The sequence below is a fragment of the Phodopus roborovskii genome, unplaced genomic scaffold (assembly GCF_943737965.1).
Source record: "Phodopus roborovskii unplaced genomic scaffold, PHOROB, whole genome shotgun sequence".
Classification (NCBI taxonomy): domain Eukaryota; kingdom Metazoa; phylum Chordata; class Mammalia; order Rodentia; family Cricetidae; genus Phodopus; species Phodopus roborovskii.
In genome coordinates this window covers 6,340,436-6,358,158 of record NW_026126460.1, presented here as the reverse complement: position 1 = coordinate 6,358,158, position 17,723 = coordinate 6,340,436, and the positions used below count along the sequence as shown (strand labels likewise).

General features: G+C 44.1%; 1 protein-coding gene across 5 annotated transcripts in view; it reads right to left on the bottom strand.

The window, feature by feature from the left end:
• Positions 1–17,723, bottom strand: part of Cflar (CASP8 and FADD like apoptosis regulator) — a 61,555-nt gene that overhangs the window by 29,393 nt on the left and 14,439 nt on the right. For all 5 annotated transcript variants that reach the window (XR_007834874.1, XM_051190266.1, XM_051190269.1 and 2 more), the window contains 7 exons: positions 13,891–14,314; positions 11,667–11,772; positions 10,914–11,049; positions 9,903–9,988; positions 5,610–5,664; positions 2,481–2,530; positions 1,673–1,754 (listed from right to left, as the gene is read on the bottom strand). Coding sequence is in view for 4 of the 5 variants with exons in the window: in XM_051190266.1 (XP_051046223.1) it covers positions 1,673–1,754; positions 2,481–2,530; positions 5,610–5,664; positions 9,903–9,988; positions 10,914–11,049; positions 11,667–11,772; positions 13,891–14,252 (877 nt within the window). In the remaining variant the exon portion in view is untranslated. The remainder of the gene's footprint in view (positions 1–1,672; positions 1,755–2,480; positions 2,531–5,609; positions 5,665–9,902; positions 9,989–10,913; positions 11,050–11,666; positions 11,773–13,890; positions 14,315–17,723) is intronic.

Genomic DNA, 17,723 nt, shown 5'->3' with positions numbered 1-17,723 from the left:
TGTGCGCGCGCGTGCGTGCGCGCGCGTGCGTGCGTGCGTGTGTGTGGGGGCGCGCACGTGCACAGGGTAGTGATGAGCGCTTAAGTGCCCTTTACTCTAGCCCCATGATTAAAATCTAAGCCATGATTAAAATCTGGGCAATCATTTGCCAGGGCCCAACTCTGATGTACTCCTATAATTGGAGAAATACAGGTATGCATTTAGCCCCCACCCACAACTCAGCAACAGAATTCAGCACAGGCTCTGGGTGTTAGCCATGAATAACTAAGTCCTTTGGATACAGCAGGTTGCATCTTAATCTTTGTGAGTCCTTTAACATAAACAGAAAGCTGTGTGTTTAGATACTTCCTGATGGTGAATGAAACAAGACTGGGTACAATCAAGAATCAAAGAACAATTTCACAATATCCTTTACAACAGTAAGTGGCTCATTTAGAAGCTATTTCCTCATTCTTCTGTAGAGGTTAACAGGTAAAAGGGTGCCTTAGAGTTAGGGCTACTCCTGCTGTGATAGAGCACCGTGACCAAGGCAACTCATAAAAAGGACACATTTGTTTGGAGGCTTGCTTAGTGTTTCAGAGATTAGTCCATGATCATCACAGCAGGAAGCAGACAGTCATGGCACTAAGCGGTAGCTGAGAGCTTTACATCTGATCCACAGGAGTAGGCAGAGAGACACTGGGCCTGGTGTGGGCTTTTGAAACCTCAAAACCAACCCCAGTAACACATCTCCTCCAACAAAGCCACACCTCCTAATTCTTCTCAAACAGTTATCAACAGGGGCCTAAATAGTCAGCTATATGAGCCCATGAGGGTCACTACAAAGGGAAAGGACACCTCTCTACAGCTAAAGAAACACATTCCTCACACCTACCAAAAATACAACTTGAGAAAGTGGGATCGTAGCTGAAATCCTGGGAAAATAGTTTCATCTTTGCTAACTTGACTTTCTTTTCCTAAAACTCCCCATTGTAATATTTCAAGCGAGTCATCTCTGACTCATGCTAAGGAATGTTGACAGGCACGAAAGCCATGAGCTGCAGTGTTCACTCCTCTAAAGGAGGGGAGTGATGATTAAATGGGATGTTATTCCCAGCATCTAGGCTCTTCTAGTTCTCTCTTGATGCATCACCAGTGACTCAGTTTGCATCAGACATCCAACAACTGAACAAAAACAATTCAGATCCAAATGATGATGGCTCACAGGTGACACGTGGCTCAAACACCATTCACATCCCTCTAAGTAAACAAAGAGTTAACCTGTTTTTAATAGCCCCTGGGAAGGCTTTCATGCCCATCTGTTCCTCCTAACACATGGCTAGACTACCTATGTCCATCGTTGTTAGCTTGAGCCACTTGGCTAAGTTCTGGCCAATAGAATGTGGTTAGATGAGGCACATCACTCTCAGGCCTCGTCTCTGAAATCTGTAATGAGATCCTCTACACAGTCTCTCTCCCCTCACCTGTCAGTCACATAGGGGACGCTAGAGAAGACTCCAAGGCCCCAAAAGATGATGGAACCACTGACTGACCAACCACAAGGAGTAAAATGCAAGTAGCGAAACAGAGTGCACTTTGTGAGTGCAGCTAGTATTTACCGTGCTGCAAACCCAGCTTCCTTGGCCATGACCATGCCCTAGGGAATCAGTTAATCTGTGGCTTCTACACCTACCTGTGTCATTGCCGATGCAATCGATGATCAAGCAGATCCCTAGGGGCTTGCTCTGCATCCTGTAACTCTCTTCATATATGTGCTAGAAGAAAGGCAGGCATCATTAGAGATACTGGGTAATTCTCTGTTCCCTTAAGGTCTTGCCCCTGTGTCATTTCTTCTTTTGGACTGTCTTAAACATTCCTTTGGCAGGTGAGTCACTCAACAGACGTGGTCTAAAGTCATCACAGCTGACATTTTCCATTAATGTCAAATTTTTTCCTCCGTTCTGATAATGTACTGTTTCAGTTCTCACTTAATTTTAATGAGAATTGTCATCTCTTTACATGTGTCTTAGCTTTGCAGAATAAAGATAATTTGAAAGAGAAGAAAGATGGGTCATGTACCTTCACAGAAGCCTAAAGTAGCAACAAGAGACATCTTCCTAAGCCAGAACAAACAATGGCCTTCCACTGCCTCCTCCGCAGAGGAGGTTGTCAACCCAGACAAAAGCCAGGGCACAGCACAATTCAGTACAGCGTCACCGGCCACTTGTGTGTTCAGTAGTTACCCAGCCAAGACATGGGCTGCCACTTGGAATTTCCCTGCATTCCATGGTTCATTCATGCCATCCATTTGTTTTCTCTGCTATATTCAAGTTCCTGACCAATGAATTCTCAAGGGAATTATACACAGGCACCCAGTTGTCACAAATAACTTTTCCCAATGGTTTTGGCTATTTTGTTTGTTTGTTTGGTTTTTTTTAGGATGTCAGTGTTCAAGAAGATACATGTGTATACAATATCAAATCAGAGAATTTGTTCTTTACCGGAGGCAGAAAAGCTCCTGATTCCTGGATGGATGTCTTCACTGGTTTTCCTGAGGGTTAAGAGAGAGAAATTCGTTATGGAGCAGATCTTAACCACGCCCATGCTGGCTGAGTTCTTTCTATCATGGCTGTTTTCTTTGCTCATCCCTTAACTACCTATGCTTTCTCTAGCTAGAGATTCAGCCCAAAGTTCCAACCTCACGTGGAAGAGCCTGACTCAAAAGAAAACTCAAGAACCCCTGTCATCCCAGGACTATGTAGAAAAACCATTACACACAAGTGCAAGATGGCTCTCCTTTACCCTCCTCTGGATGACTACCCGGTGGCTGGTGGGTTTTTAACCTGATAAGGAGAATTCAAAAAAATCTCACTTCACTATACTGATAGCTTTCCTCCATGGACCAAAACTATGGATAACATCTAAAGGGAACAGCTTGGAGCGTGCAGGAAAGGGAAGCTTATGTATGTGTGCCATGTACAGAACAGATGGCCAATGTTTTCATAGCTCAGTGATGCTGGGAGATGATAAACTCAAATGTCAGCAGCAAGACACTGCACAGCAAGCCTGGAAAGTGGTGAGCCCACAGAAAACTCTTCTCCTCAACAATGACTCAATTAGCCTCCACAAGGGGGGGACCAACTGGCTCCTGAAACCACGGAAGGGCTGGCTCACACCTTCATGCTGAGCAGTTGTCATCCTGTCTCCTCATTCAAGCTCTAGGCCAAGACTGCAGCAAAGTGAGAAATGATGTCTAAAGATAGGACCAAAAAAAAAAAAAAAAAAAAAACAAAAACAAAACAAACAAAAAAAACCTAGTTAAAAAAAAAACAAAAACAAAAAACAACCCAACAACAACCTTACCAGAATCTGCAAGATTTAGGGGAAATGAGTTGGGCTCTTGTTTGTTTGTGCTCTGCCACTGTTTAGTTTTAGTTTGTTTTGTTTAGAGGCAGGCTCTTGATACGCAGCCCAGGCTGAGCCTGCCCCAAACTTTTGCTTCTCTTGCTTCAGCTCATGAGTGCTGGTATTACAGTCCTGGGCTGCCACACTCGGCTTCAAACTGCAGCTATCCCTGTTACTGAGATTAGAAGGGGATTTTGTTTGGTTTTCTTCTGTTATAACAATCGTTGATTAACAGAAAAGAAGCCCCATTAGTGAGGTTCCAGACAGTACTCTGGTTCCTGCCCAGCTGCTGTCCCCTTAGGACAGCTGCTGTCCCCTTGTTCTAAGCAACAAGCCTTCCTTAGAAAATATGTGTGTGGCTCACACCTTTAATCTCAGCACTCCGGATGCAGAGCTAGGTGGATCTCTGTGAGTTCGAGTCCAGCCTGGTCTCCAGAGCAAGTTCTGAGACAGGCTCCAAAGCTACAGGGAAACCCTGTCTCAAAAAACAAAACAAAACAAACCAAAACAAAAAAGTGTATAACACACCTATCTATCTCAGTGACATGCCTATCTTGGTTGAAGATTTAGAAAGAGCTAAGTGGTATTCACCAGCACCATCTAGATCTTTCAGTTTGGAAGTCCAAACTGATGCAAACACATGGCTTGATTATCTTAAACTTCTTAGTTTAAGGCCAGTCTACCTGAATGCTTTTCCTTTGATTAGTGAGTCAAGGTCAGGCCAAGACAGAAAGGCTAACAGTGTGCCCAGGTGTTGGGAGCCTCACCTACTTACCTGGACCAATCTATGATAGGGTCGCAGTGGAAAGAAAACATTTTTTTTTTTTTTACATTCCCAAGCAAGCATGTCGGGTCTCCTGTTTTTCATTTTAAACAGCATTGAGACTGCTAACTCTCCCACCCCACCAGTGCTTTAAGAAACAGGCTGTCACTTTGGGAATTAATTCCGTTCTCAACAGTTTTCATTGGAGAGACAAATGTTAGCTAGGGAGCGGCAGGCGTGAGTGGCACCATCTGGCTAGTGTGTGTGTGTGGGGGGGGATGGTTCTCAGCTTCGAGGAGCACACGCTGCCTGCAGGGTACACAAGCTACAGACAAGGCTCCATCGGGGCACAGCCCCACACATGTTAGTGCTCCTCTACTGCATACACAACAGATTCAAAGGTCCTTGGGTAGCACTGCAGTCCTCCATCATGGAATAGAGGCCTATTCATGCTGACTCTAAGCACGGGCTACCTCACCAGCACAAGGCTGAGTCTTTAGAAAGGCCTCCATGCAGCAAAGAAATGTTTTTTTTTGTTTTTTGTTTTTTTTTTTTAAAAAAATGATGCTATAAGGCAACCGTGGTAACACAGTCCTGCAATCCCAGCACTCGGAAGACTAAAATGGGAGCATTGTGTGAGTTTGAGGTTAGTCTGGACTATATAATAAATACCAGTCCAGCCAGGGATACAGGGCAAGGTTCTGTCTGCAGTTATCCCAAACAAACAAACAAATAAATAAGAATTTACATAATGCCGTAAGCTCAAGTGCAGACGTTTTAAGATAAAAGAGAACACATGGGTTGAAATGGACGATCTTTTAATTGTGTTTCTTTTCTTTTTACGGAAGAGACTGTCTGCCCTTGAGTGTCATTCTTCTTCCTGAAGCTAGAAATTTGGCTCACTATATTAGACCTGTTTAAATAGCTCAGTGTTTTTACACATGTGGCTCACTATCATGGCTGAATAATGTTTAACGTGGTCTGGTTATAGCTCCATTTCAGATGTCACATGTCTTGCAAATACAGCCAAGATGAGCTAAGTCAGAGAGGAACTACAATTCTCAGTGAATACATTTGAGGAATGTGTTTACTGCCCTTTGAGGGCTTAATTAAAATATGTGGATAAAAGAACTAGCCATCTCTAAAATGGAACTTTTTCTCTTTTTCTTTCCTTTCTTTTCCTCTTTTTTAGATGTCAGGGTCTCACTACGTTGCAAAGTATGCTGGTCTTGAACACATGGGCACAAGAGATACTCCTACTCCCGCCTCTCAAGCAGTTAAGTCAATAAGCAGGAACCACCGGGCACAACAGTGTGAATGTTTTTCCTGGTACTGGAGAGCAAACCCAGGGTCTCTTTCACACTAGTCAAGTGTTCTACCACTGACCCACACTTCAGCCCCTCATTTTTAAATTATTAAGCATTTATAAAGACTAGATATAAGAGATTGATGATGGCCTTACTTTGAATGCCAAGGTGTTCCACAAATCTGTGTTCTTTACTTCGCCCATTCTGGAACTTCAAATATAAAAAAGAAGGTCACACTGTTAGTTTTTTTTTTTTTTTTTTTTTTTTTTTTTTCAGAAGCTCACTATGTTACACCTCTTTAAATAGCTCAATATTTTTACACAGGAGGGAAAAATAAAAATATCACCTTCGCGGTTACCTAAAAATGAGCTGTGGGGACTGTTAACTCCATAAGTTCCACACTATACTGTTGAAGATCAAATCAACTCTCAGTAAGAAATGAAAACATGCTGGGCAGTGGTGGCGCACACCTTTGATCCCAGCACTCGGGAGGCAGAGCCAGGTGCATCTCTGTGAGTTTGAGGCCAGCCTGGTCCACAGAGAGAGTTCCAGGACAGGCTTCAAAAAGCTACAGAGAAACCCTGTCTCAACAACAACAACAACAACAACAAAAAGCAATGAAAGTATTATGAAGGTGAACCTAATAAACCTTGCATGCTAGGCTGCTTCGGAGAGCTCTAAGCCTGCTGTTAGAGTACAGCATGGGAGCTGGAACAGTCCCAACTTAGACCATGCTGAGACCAAGACTGACACTCAGCCTTTAACACAAAGGCACGCGCAGCATGGCTGCAAGTGTGAGGTTTAGCCATAAACTTCTGGCTGTGAATCCTGACTCCGCCAGTTCATACTTATGTAGCCTTGAGCAGCCATTTTACCTCACTATCTGCTTCTTCGTCTGCAACAGTGCAGATAAGAATAGAATAGTATCTGCCATATGTATGGTAGGGAGGTTTTTGGGTTTCTTTTTACTGTGTGCGTTTTGCATACATGTATGTGTCTGGTGCCATGTAGAGCAGAAGAGGGCATCAAATCATCCAGGACTGGAGTTACAGACAGTTGTGAGCCACCATGTGGGTGCCAAGAATGGAACCTGTGCTCTTAAATGCTAAGCCACCTCACTAGCCTTAGCCCAAAAGGGTATTTGTGGTGTTCCAATACTCACAAACACCAAGCCCAGTATAACATGCACAGAAGCACTTGATAAAAGCCTACACCCAAAGTCCTGGGTACAATCTGCAGCACTCCTAAATAAATAAATAAATAAATAAATAAATAAATAAATAAATAAATAGATGAGGTCCGTTTATGGCTTTTTAGAGATTTATTTGTTTTATGTATGTGGTGCTCTATCTACATATAGAGCTTACATGCCAGAAGACTACATCAGATCTCATTATAGATGGCTGTGAGCCAACCTAAGGTTGCTGGGAATTGAACTCAGAACCTCTGGAAGAGCTGCCAAGACTGAGCCATCTATCCAGCCCCCAATTATGGCTTTTTAAAAAAAATTATTTCTAAGCTACAAGATAAGTGATATGTGGGCATGATTCTTGACTATCTAGAACTCTGCATGAATCACCCCTGAAACACTAAACTGACCTCTCAGATGTCAGGACCTGTGTAAGATGACATCACTTCCTGACACCCTCTGATCACTCATATTTCAACAATAGCTGATCTCTGTAGCTATCCTAACCAAAGAAAGAAGTACATTATCCATTAAGCTTCATCTAAGAGACGGCTGTGTGTAAACTGAAGAAAGATATGCAATCTATGGTTTCCCCCAAGGAATAATATTGACTTGGTCAGAGCCTGGTCAGTGCCATCCCCTGAAATCAGATGCACACTCACCTTCACATGTTATTGAAAATGATCAAAATCAAAGCCAGACTTTAAAAGCATGACAGTGCAGTCATGTAATTGTTTGGTTTTTTAATACCTCAGATTCTTGTGCCAGGTAATACCATTGTAACTTCCAAAGCACTGTTGTAGCCTTCTATGAGATAAAACATAGCCATGTAGCCAGGCAGTGGTGGCACACGCCTTTGATCCCCACTCAGGAGGCAGAGGCAAGCGGATCTCTTTGAGTTTGAGGCCAACCTGGTATACAAAGTGAATTCCAGGACAGGCTCCAAGGCAATACAGAGAAACACTGTCTCGAAAAAAACCAACCAAACAAAAAAGCATAGCCATGCAGTTACTATATCTTGTGAGAAAACTTCCAGGTTCATATACTGTAGCGCCTGCTTACTAAATGGGAGCTCAAGCCACATGCTAGCTAGTGAGAAAGGAAGCACAAAGCATGTTGGAGCCAAGCAGGCTACATGGAGAGTGAAGATGTGTAGCTGCATTTGCAGAACAGAAACACAGTAGTGAAAATACAGAAGGGTTTGAACTAAGACAGCGTATGTTATAATAAACAGGTAGTGGGAGAAAGAGCTCAGAAAATCCTAAAGCTGGGTTGTCTGTGACTTAGTATATCAGAGACTAGAAGGACAAATTAAAAATTGTTCCTAAGGCCAGGCAGTGGTGGTGCACGCCTTTAATCCCAGCACTTGGGAGGCAGAAGCAGGTGGATCTCTGTGAGTTCGAGGCCAGCCTGGTCTACAGAGCTAGTTCCAGGACAGCCAGGGATACACAGAGAAACCCTGTCTCAAAAAAAACAAAACAAACAAACAAAAACTGTACCTAAGCAATGAGACGACTGCAGTTTATGGATATGTCAGGAGGGATAAGCAAAGGCCGGGCCTGGTGGGGACTGCAGGAGGTACATGTACATAGTCACTGTGCTTTACACATATGTGTTCAGTCAGTGGGTGGAGCAATGTTGCTCAGTAGTACCTCCTATTGCTAGTATTCTCCAAGAAACTGCTTATAAAATAGGAGAAATGTTTTCATGATACGCATTGATAGAAGTGTTAATAATTCAACCACAAAACTGGGCTCTAGTCTGTGTCCATCTCAGTCTGCATAACTTTAAGTGGGGTTAGGTTGATATTATACCAAGGTTTTTCTCATGATAGAGATTAACCAGGGAACAAGCCCAAGATGATCTGTGCTTCTTAAACAACCATAAACAACCATGTGATATTTATGACCATTAACTAGAAAAAGAAATCTTTTGCTCCATCACTAATTTTAAAAAAAAGTTTGCCAATTTGTAAATTATTAAGACACACTCAGTAAAAAGGTAACAGGAAGACTGGAGAGATAGCTTAGAGGTTAAGAGTGCTGACTGCTCTTTCAGAGGTCCTGGGTTCAAGTCCCAGTATCTACATAGTGGCTCACTAGTGCCTGTAACTCCAGTTCTAGGGGTCTGATGTCCAATTCTGACCTTGATGGGCTCCTGAACACATATGGTGTACAAAAACTCATACAGGTATACATGCATACACATAAACAAAAAAATAAAACGTAAAATATTTTTACATTATTTTTTAAAAAAGGAAATGCACAAAGAAGTAAGAATCAGGATATTTATTTTGCAGCATTGTTTCTAGTAACAAAAGAACAGAAGCAATCTATGTACATCAGCAAGAAAGAACTAAATACATTTTGGTGTATGTAGAAAATGGAAGCCACGAGCACTCCTGGTGGGACATGCCTATAACAGGCATTTAGGAGGCTGAAGCAAGAGGAGGGTCATTCATTGCAAGTTCAAGGCCAGCCTGGGTTACATATTGGATTCCAGGCCAGGCTGGGCTACAGGGTGAGATCTCATAAGAACCTTATAGCACAATGTCTAAGAATTCTCTATTCAGAAGAGTGGTGTGGTCATGCTACCCCTTGTACACTGCATGTGTGTAGACTATTTCTGCATGGTCAACAACTGGTCAAGAATAGTTGCCTTAACACAAAGGAACTGGGACATGAGTATTATGAGGTAGGAAGAAAACACAATTTTAAAATCTCTTTGGGGACACTTAAGTTTTTCTTTCTAATGGTACATCCTATCTACTTTTATTTTAAAAGTGAATCTTCAAACAAATAAACAATGAAAAAATATCCCATTATAGAAATAGACACATTTACTAATGCACATAGGGATGAGACTAAAAGAAAGTATCCCCAAATATTAATAGTAGTCATACCTAGGTAACAGACACACCACACATATTTTTTTTAGTCTCCAAATATATTATTGAACACTTTCTTTTTTGGGGGGGGGTTGTTGAGACAGGGTTTCTCTATCTAGCTCTGAATGTCCTCGAACTCACAGAGATCCTACCTCAGCCTCACAAGTGCTGGGGATAAAGGGACGTGCCACCACCGCCCACCAGCTGATCACTTTTAAGGTTTATAATCATAAGAAGGTATACACATTCTTAATCAGATACATGTCTACATAATTTGTTCAGCTCTTACAACACATGAAATGAGATGCACACTTTTATTACATCTCTGAAACCAGTTCATGCTGGCACTCAGCACACTGGCTCCAGACTCACCCTTGAACTATATGAAGGCTCTCTGATACTCAAGTTTGGGAGAGAAGCCTGGAGAGAGTTCATATAATTTGATGCTGCTCCTTGGCCTGTAAAGACAAAGAGAGAGGCTAAGGTCCATAAATTGTCAAGTGAGTCTTCAACAATGCTTCAGTCCCAGGCCATGGTCATCTTTCAAAACACCTTAGACCTGAACCATCTGAGTTCAGAACATCAGCTCAGATGACTTCTGCCCAGCAGCAAGAATGACTAATGGGGCAGCTGAGCTGACTCAGTGGGTAAAAGCACTCACCACCAAGCCTGACAAATTAATTTCAATCCCTGGGATTGGGTGGAAGGGAAGAAAAGACCACCACATGGCATATGGGTGTGTATGCATGTGTGCACATAGGTGCACACACTAAATAATTAAATAAATAAATAAAAATAAGCATACTTGTAAATTAAAAAGAAAATTAAGGGCCATTCCTATTTCTGATTGTCATTCAGAATGAGGACACACTGACCTATAGATAAGCAAGTCTCTGTCATGACCTTTATCCTGTGACCCTATGGTGATGGTGTAAGGGACAAGACCAACACCCTTTATTAAAGAAAAAAACAAAAGTGCCCTTTTCCATGAGGTTAAGCGAGACACAGCACACATGTAGAACAGCAATCAGGCCCAGAGACACCGCCCATAGTTGGATGGTGGTCATCAGGTCCAACATGGTGCGAGGTAACAGGGTTCAACCTACAACCCAAGTCGTGAAAGTTCACAGTCTCTCTACCCTTTAAAATCAGAGATGCAGACCTCTTTAAAGGCCAGAATGTTAAGATCTGCTTGGTGGCAACTTTCAGAGGGAGGAGATTTGCCAGTGGGGTTGGGACATTGGGATATGAAGGCTATAAAGGAATACGATTTCTTGAGACAGGCTGGAGGGGCCTGGGTTCTATTTCCACCATGGATAGACAAATGATGCCACCAACCATTCCTACTGCGCACTAAGACCACTGAGAGGCCAAATTTCTTACCAGACTGCATGTACTTCTGAATTTTTGTCTTCAAGTCTATTCTGTGGATATTCTTCAGGCATTTTTCTAATAAACTCAATTGATCTGAAGCAATCAGATTCAGTTTCTCCAGTTCAATCACCAGATCCAAGAAACTCTAAGAGCGCCACCAACAAGAAACACATGTGAGTAAAGGGCTCACAAGTCCCAGTGCAGACTCTAGACCATCTGGTCATAACAGCAGGAAAAGGTGACAAGATGAGACCTTCTGGTAACCCTTGGAGATCCCAATCCAGGCAGTTCTGCCCAGAACAAATCATCCTCCTGAATTTCACTCAAAGAGATGGGGGGCTAGGGCTGTAGCTCAGGTGGTAGAGTCCTTGCCTAGCATGCACGAGTATTCCCTGGACTTGACCTCCAACACCACACACCATGAGGGCTTCCCAGAGTATGTGTGTGCTTGGGGGTATGTGGCTGAGTAAAGGATTGATATGGGAAATCTTCATAATGTTGTTTGAAAGTTCTTAACATTCCAGATCATTCTGTCTCAAGAGATGGCTACCAGAAAGGGTGGGGCTCTCCTATTCATTCAACCTGAAACACCAGGGTCATTAAAGAACTAGATTTCTCTTGCTTCCAGTGTTACAGAGAAACCATCTGAGATGCCTAGCTCCTGGGACCACGGCAGAAGGCTGTCCACTTCCCTCTCTCCACAAGGAGCAGGCCCTACTTCTGACAGCTCTTTGGAATGGGCACCAAGAAAAGACAACTCACCTTGTCCTTGGTTACCTTGCCTCGGCCTGTGTAATCTCTTGTAAGGAAAACTAACGAGGAAACATCAGATTTATCCAAATTCTCACCAATCTCCATCATCAGCACCCTGTAAATCCCAAAAGTTTCTTTAGTAAACCCAGACAAGAATCCAAGAATCCAAGAACCCAAGCCTCACCAAGGCCAACAACTAGACTAATTCTTGTCCCATGGGATGTGTCCCTACTCTATAAAACAGGAAGCCTTGATATTCCCCCCAAGCCCTGACTATCTTAGCACTTACTGTGTAGACAGACTAGCCTCCAACCACTCCCGCCCATCCTCCTGCCTCTGCCTCCCAGGTGCTGGAATTATACATACATACCACACCTGGCCTTTCCTTTGCAGTAGAACACAGCACTTCCCTTTCTAACTAACAGCTCTGAAAACAACTGAGCAAGCAGACTTTTCTGAAAAAGCCCCTGGGTCCCCAGAAGTAATAGTGAAATGAAACAAATGAGTAACAGGAAAGACAGAGTTCGGAGTGGCCTTGTCCTCTCTGACAAGCTCCCAGTAACACTGGTCAAGAACCGAACTTTGACTCTCAGGAGTCTGAAGCAAAGAAACACTTCCAACCTCTTGGCCCGTGTTTGAATTTGAAAAGTAAAAGACATCCACCCTGGGGCTCCTGACCACAAATGTTAAGTCTGGAAAGCGCCTCCTGCCTTGCTGGCCTTAGCTCTGGCTGGAGCAGCTACCACACTTTGCCAGGACTCCAGTGAGGAGCCTTTCCCAGGTAGACTTCCACATGCTTAGGGATTCCTTTTGCCCTAAGTTTAGCTAGGCACTGGTGAAGCCTGCTGAGCAGATGGATGAATGGATCAACCACATCACCTCAACTGCCAGCCTCTTCTACAGGGCTTTACACCCCATTCCTACTCACTGCACCTGAACCTAGTCCCCAAGACTGGATCCCCCAAATGTGAGATCACTGACATCAGGTGATGGCTGAACAAGTGAAAATTTATCAAGAATAACAGTAACCCCAAGCATCTCACATAGAAAGCCACTTGACACAGTATCCAAAGAGACTCGAACTTGTGAAGCTCAGTTATTGTCTACGGTGGGGGAACTGAACCTAGAACCTTACACACCCTAAGTGAGCGCCTACCACTGAGCTCTGGGTCTACACATGTCCCTTCTATCTTTTCTGACAGGGTTTTAATTAAGTTATTCAGGCTGGCCTTGAACTCACAATCTTCCTGCCTCAGTGTCCTGGGGAGCTGGGGTTGTAGGCCTCTGTCACCAGCTGGGCTATATTAGTCTTTATTTGTAAAGTTAGTTACTGGCTCAGCCTGAGTGGGCTGTAACTTGTATGTCTGAGGTTTAACACAGTCCTTCCAACCCCAACTCTCAACAGTTTCCAAAGCCCATGCTGCCTTCAGCTCTTTTCAGTAGTTTTCATAATAGACACCATCCCAAAATACATATTACACAACCGACAAAACTTGCAGCCTGGAGGAACAGGAAGCAATTTAGAGGAACAAGGAGGGGAGGGGGAGCAGCTCAGAGGCTCTGGGACTTAAGGGACTCCAATGGTCCTCCTGCTTTAACCAGAAGGGAGCTCAAAGGTAGTTCACTGAAGAAACAACAGACTTGGGCTCCTCAGAGCCAGCAAGGCAGGACTACAGGAAGGGAACCCACCCTGTTTGTTGTACTTCCTTGGCTGGCTGGGACAGAGGAAAATTTAGAAAGGGCTACTGTTCTATGGAGGTAGGAAGATTACTCACTCTTGCTACTTCCTTTCTTGGTACCAGAATTTTCCAAAGCACAGCAGCTCCTATGCCATCAGGGACTGGCTCTATGCTGTCTCTTCTTTCTTCCTTGTTAATCTGTCCTTCAGGCACGCACAGACTATCTGTCCATTCCGCTTCCTTTATGATCTTTACTCAGTAAGCAATCCGTGTTTTATGAGTTCAAACAAGCTGTGATCCCACACCCGAGGCAGGAGGATTGCTACGGGTTGGAGGCCCAGCTTGGGCGACACAGTAAGTTCCAAGCTAACCTGAGCTATAATGGGCTTCCAAACAAAAATACTAAACACACAGAATCCAGAGAGTTCCACGCCATAAGTGGTATCACAGGTTGTTTGAGCAGAAGAGAGTGGAAGGGATGAGGTTCTTCTCCCTGCCCTCACCGTCTAGACCACCAAGCTCCCTCCCTCCCCGACTCAGAGCTGGGGAGTTACCTATAGTCAGAAACAAGGTGAGGGTTTCTGCGAAGGTGAGCCTCCACGGCTGCTTTGTCTGTCTTCAATACCCTCTTGAGCAGGTCGAAGCGCCTCACTCTATAGAGCAGTTCAGCCAAGGTAGCAACAGAGAGCTGACCTCTCTCACTTAAGCTGTCCAGGAGCTCCCTCAGGTTGGGTGGGGCCAGGTTCTCTGACACATCTCTACATAAGAAAAGCATCATCTCCTTCTCATCCTCATCAAGCGACTCCTCCACCTGGTGGATGACCTCAGCAGACACAGGGTGCACAGCCATGTCCCAGAAGTTGACAGCCAGGCTCTCACCCAGCTTCCATCCACTTAGCAGGGCTCCGAGTACCATGAGATGTCTTCATTTCGGAGGGCTTTCTTCATTGCTTTCAGAGTTCTTGCAGTAGAGGTGCTCTGTGGTGAGAGAACACTTTTTATCCTCCTTATCGGGATCACCTAAGATTGAAAGCATAGGCTTTCCCTGTCTTGCTGGTGTCTGTGAGTAGCTTCACCCTTGTAAGCCAACAGAAAGAGATCCCCAGTAGACAGAGTCAAAGATTGAGCCAAAACCCAAAAGTCACAGAAGGAAACCCGGCTGTTCAAAAATGAATTCAACGACAAAATTACCTCCCAAAAAATCCCACATGGTCTAATCAGAATGTAAAGAGGCAAGGGGAAATCACAGTTGGGGAACCAATGACTAAGTTACCATGAGAGAACTCAGAGGAAGAAGAAAAGCCCAGTGAGTAAGCAGCTGATTTGAGAAATTTGTCACAGGAATTGCTACTCTCACCCACTCCTTAGCCCTACCCAATGCCCTGGGTTTTGGTGAAGGGGCGCCTCTGGCCTCCGTGCTGCGGCAGGGCGGCTCCGGTACTTTCCTCACTCCCCTTCCCAGTAGCTCTTCCATGGTTCCATCCCTCACTCACAGCTGGAGGCTTCGCTGCAGCCCCACCCTTCCACCCTGGCTGACTTCACCATGAATGACCACAGGGCCCTCCAGCGGGGCTGGGCAAAGAGCTTTTTTAAGTTTTGACCTTGTTGACCTTGAGCCCTAGCAATGTTCAAGGTCCCCCAACCAAAATTCTCAAAATTCTCAATGGCACCATCAGTGGAGGTGTATGAAAGAGCTGGGGGTGAGATCTGGTGAGATGCCCAGCTCAAGGCAGGGAGGGTCAGGTACTGTCAATTTCTTCATCAGAACTGAGCAGTTTTCAAATTTAGGCTATAAAGGATAGCCACTGTGCTTCTGGTTTTAACTTAAAAACACATTTATTTATGTATTTGTTTATTTATTTATTGTGTATACAGGGGAGGGATTTGTGGGCATTCCACACACACCTAAAGGTCAGAAGACAACTTTCAGGAGTCAGTTCTCTCCTATTATTCGGGTTCAGGGATCAAATTCAGGTCATCACACTTTGCAGCAAGCACCTTTACCCACTGAGTCACCTTGCTGGCCATTATACATGAGACCATGTCTCTGAGCAAAAACACATAACAGAAAAACCCTCTGATCTCAGTAAAAAATGGAAACATAATCCAACTCTTAGTTGATAATGGCTTCACATATTTTGTATTTAAGTATTTATCTAAGACTGGTGTGGCTATGCCAATCTCAACATCCATTTATCCAAACGACTTAAACAGGACGATTTATAACTAAAGGGATGGAATTTACTAAAATCATCACTCAACGCAGAAAAAGCAGTGCTCAGAATACTTTTTTTCTAAAGTTCCAGTGACTAACTATGAGCCCCAGATAGCAAAAGCCTGCATGCCACCCACGGGGGCGTGCCACCCACGGGGGCGTGTCACCCACGGGAGGTGCCACCCACGGGGGCAACACTTTAACCTAACTGCCAGTTTCTGCGACAAGAAGGCCAACTTCTTTTTCTCCTCTGTCACTAGAAGCTGTAATGTGCTTAGTCGATGCTATTATAAGGTAATCTCTAAAATATTTATGTGTACAACAAGAAATAAATGAGGGAAAATAAATAAGAGACCATTAAACATATGAGCAAGAAAAATCCAAATTCTCCAGACATACTTGGAAAAGAACTGAACAAATCCAGTCTGCAAAGGCAGCCATCTAGCTTGTGTGGTTCCTCACAAACGAAACAACATGTCCAGTGTCAAGGCAGAGCAGTAGCTGCTCGAGTCGCCTTCTCCCACTATCAGGCCCACGCAGTCACGAAAGCTCACAAGAGCACCACTGTGCTGCCCCCCCACCTCGCCCCCGTGCTGAGGGAGGACAGTTTGGCAGCCAAATCTCAATTACTCAGGGGGAACAGCTGGTAGGGTGAGAAAATATTGGAAGGAAAACACAAATTCCTGTGCAGAGCCAGGCCATGCTTGGAAGCTGGGGTGCGGCTCAGACAGTTTTTGTGGCTGCCAGTATTGAGCACTTGACAGAGAAAAGCACAGAAGAGGTTGAACTATAATCTAGATTTTACTAGGTTTTCTGTTTCACCAGGCCAAAAAAATTATCATTTGAAAAATCCCCAAGACTGGGTTAGTCAATAAGGGCTCCAGAAGCAAATGCAAAAGCCCCACAGAAGATTCCCTTCCTTCCCATGTAAGAGGGTTTCTTTTCTTACTTTCTGTCCTCCCTCCCGCCTTTCTCCCCTTTTCTTTCTTTGTAAACAGACCCTTGCTGTGCAGCACAGGCCAGCCTCTGGAGTGCTGATAGGCTCCATCAGCCTCCATCTCTAGCTCCATCATATTTGAGCTAGAGAAGAAAATATCTTCCATTGAAGGGAAACTCATGTATTGGTTAGCATAAAAAAAATTACAGTCATTGCCTGCAGGAGGTGGCTCCCTGGTAAAGAGCACTTGAAACTTTCACAGAAACTTGGGGGGTTTGCCTCCCAACTTACAGCCTTGCATAACTCCTGCTCCCAAGGAATCTAGCACCCTCTTCTGGCTTCCGTGGGCACTGCATGCATGTGGTGCACATACACAACACTCATACACATAAAATAAAACCAAATAAACCTTTCAAAAATTAAAATCACCACAACAATAGACAAAACAAACAGACTTCAAATCCTCAGGGCCAGCATCTCAAAGTTCACACGTGAATGTGCTCAGGTGAGTTTAAGAAGAAACGGGGCCTGTATACGTTCCACAGGCCAGGTCAATAACTCTTATGCACAGAGAGTTTGTTCCCCAAGGGCCATTTAATGATCTCTGCTTTTGGTCATCATCCCCCAGTGATAGCACTTGGATCTGGTGGACAGAGGCTAGGACTGCTGTTAAATATCCCGAAATCTCTCATCTCCCTGAACTCAAGAACGATCAACCTCCCATGTCCATGGCACTGAGTCCAGGAAATCTCCTCAAGTTTCAAGTCTGCCTTTCTGTGCCTTATTAATGTCTTCTACCTCAACTGCTCCATGGCCAGAGACTGTGATGTGAGGTGCACTGCCCTCCTCCCCTGAGGCTTTGCATTCAGTGTGATCCCAGTGCCAGGGGACAGAAGGACACAGAGACAGGGGGATTCCTGGGCTCACTGGCCAGCTGGACTTGCCCACCATGAGAGATCATCCATGTCTCAAATAAAACAAGGTGCTGATTAATCTGAAAAAACAAAACATACATATGTAGAACGGAGCACAGAAATGCCTGCTCAGGTACACAGCTGATGTAAGAAACTTAAAAAAAAAAAAAAAATTACAGAAGGCCAAAAAGAAAGCAGTTTAAAAACTAATCATTCAAAGTTTACCATATATTATCACATCACACGGACAACATGTAGGAACCAAAGAGAAGCTATGCAAGACCTTGAAGGAACAAAACATGAATTATTAAAATGACATCA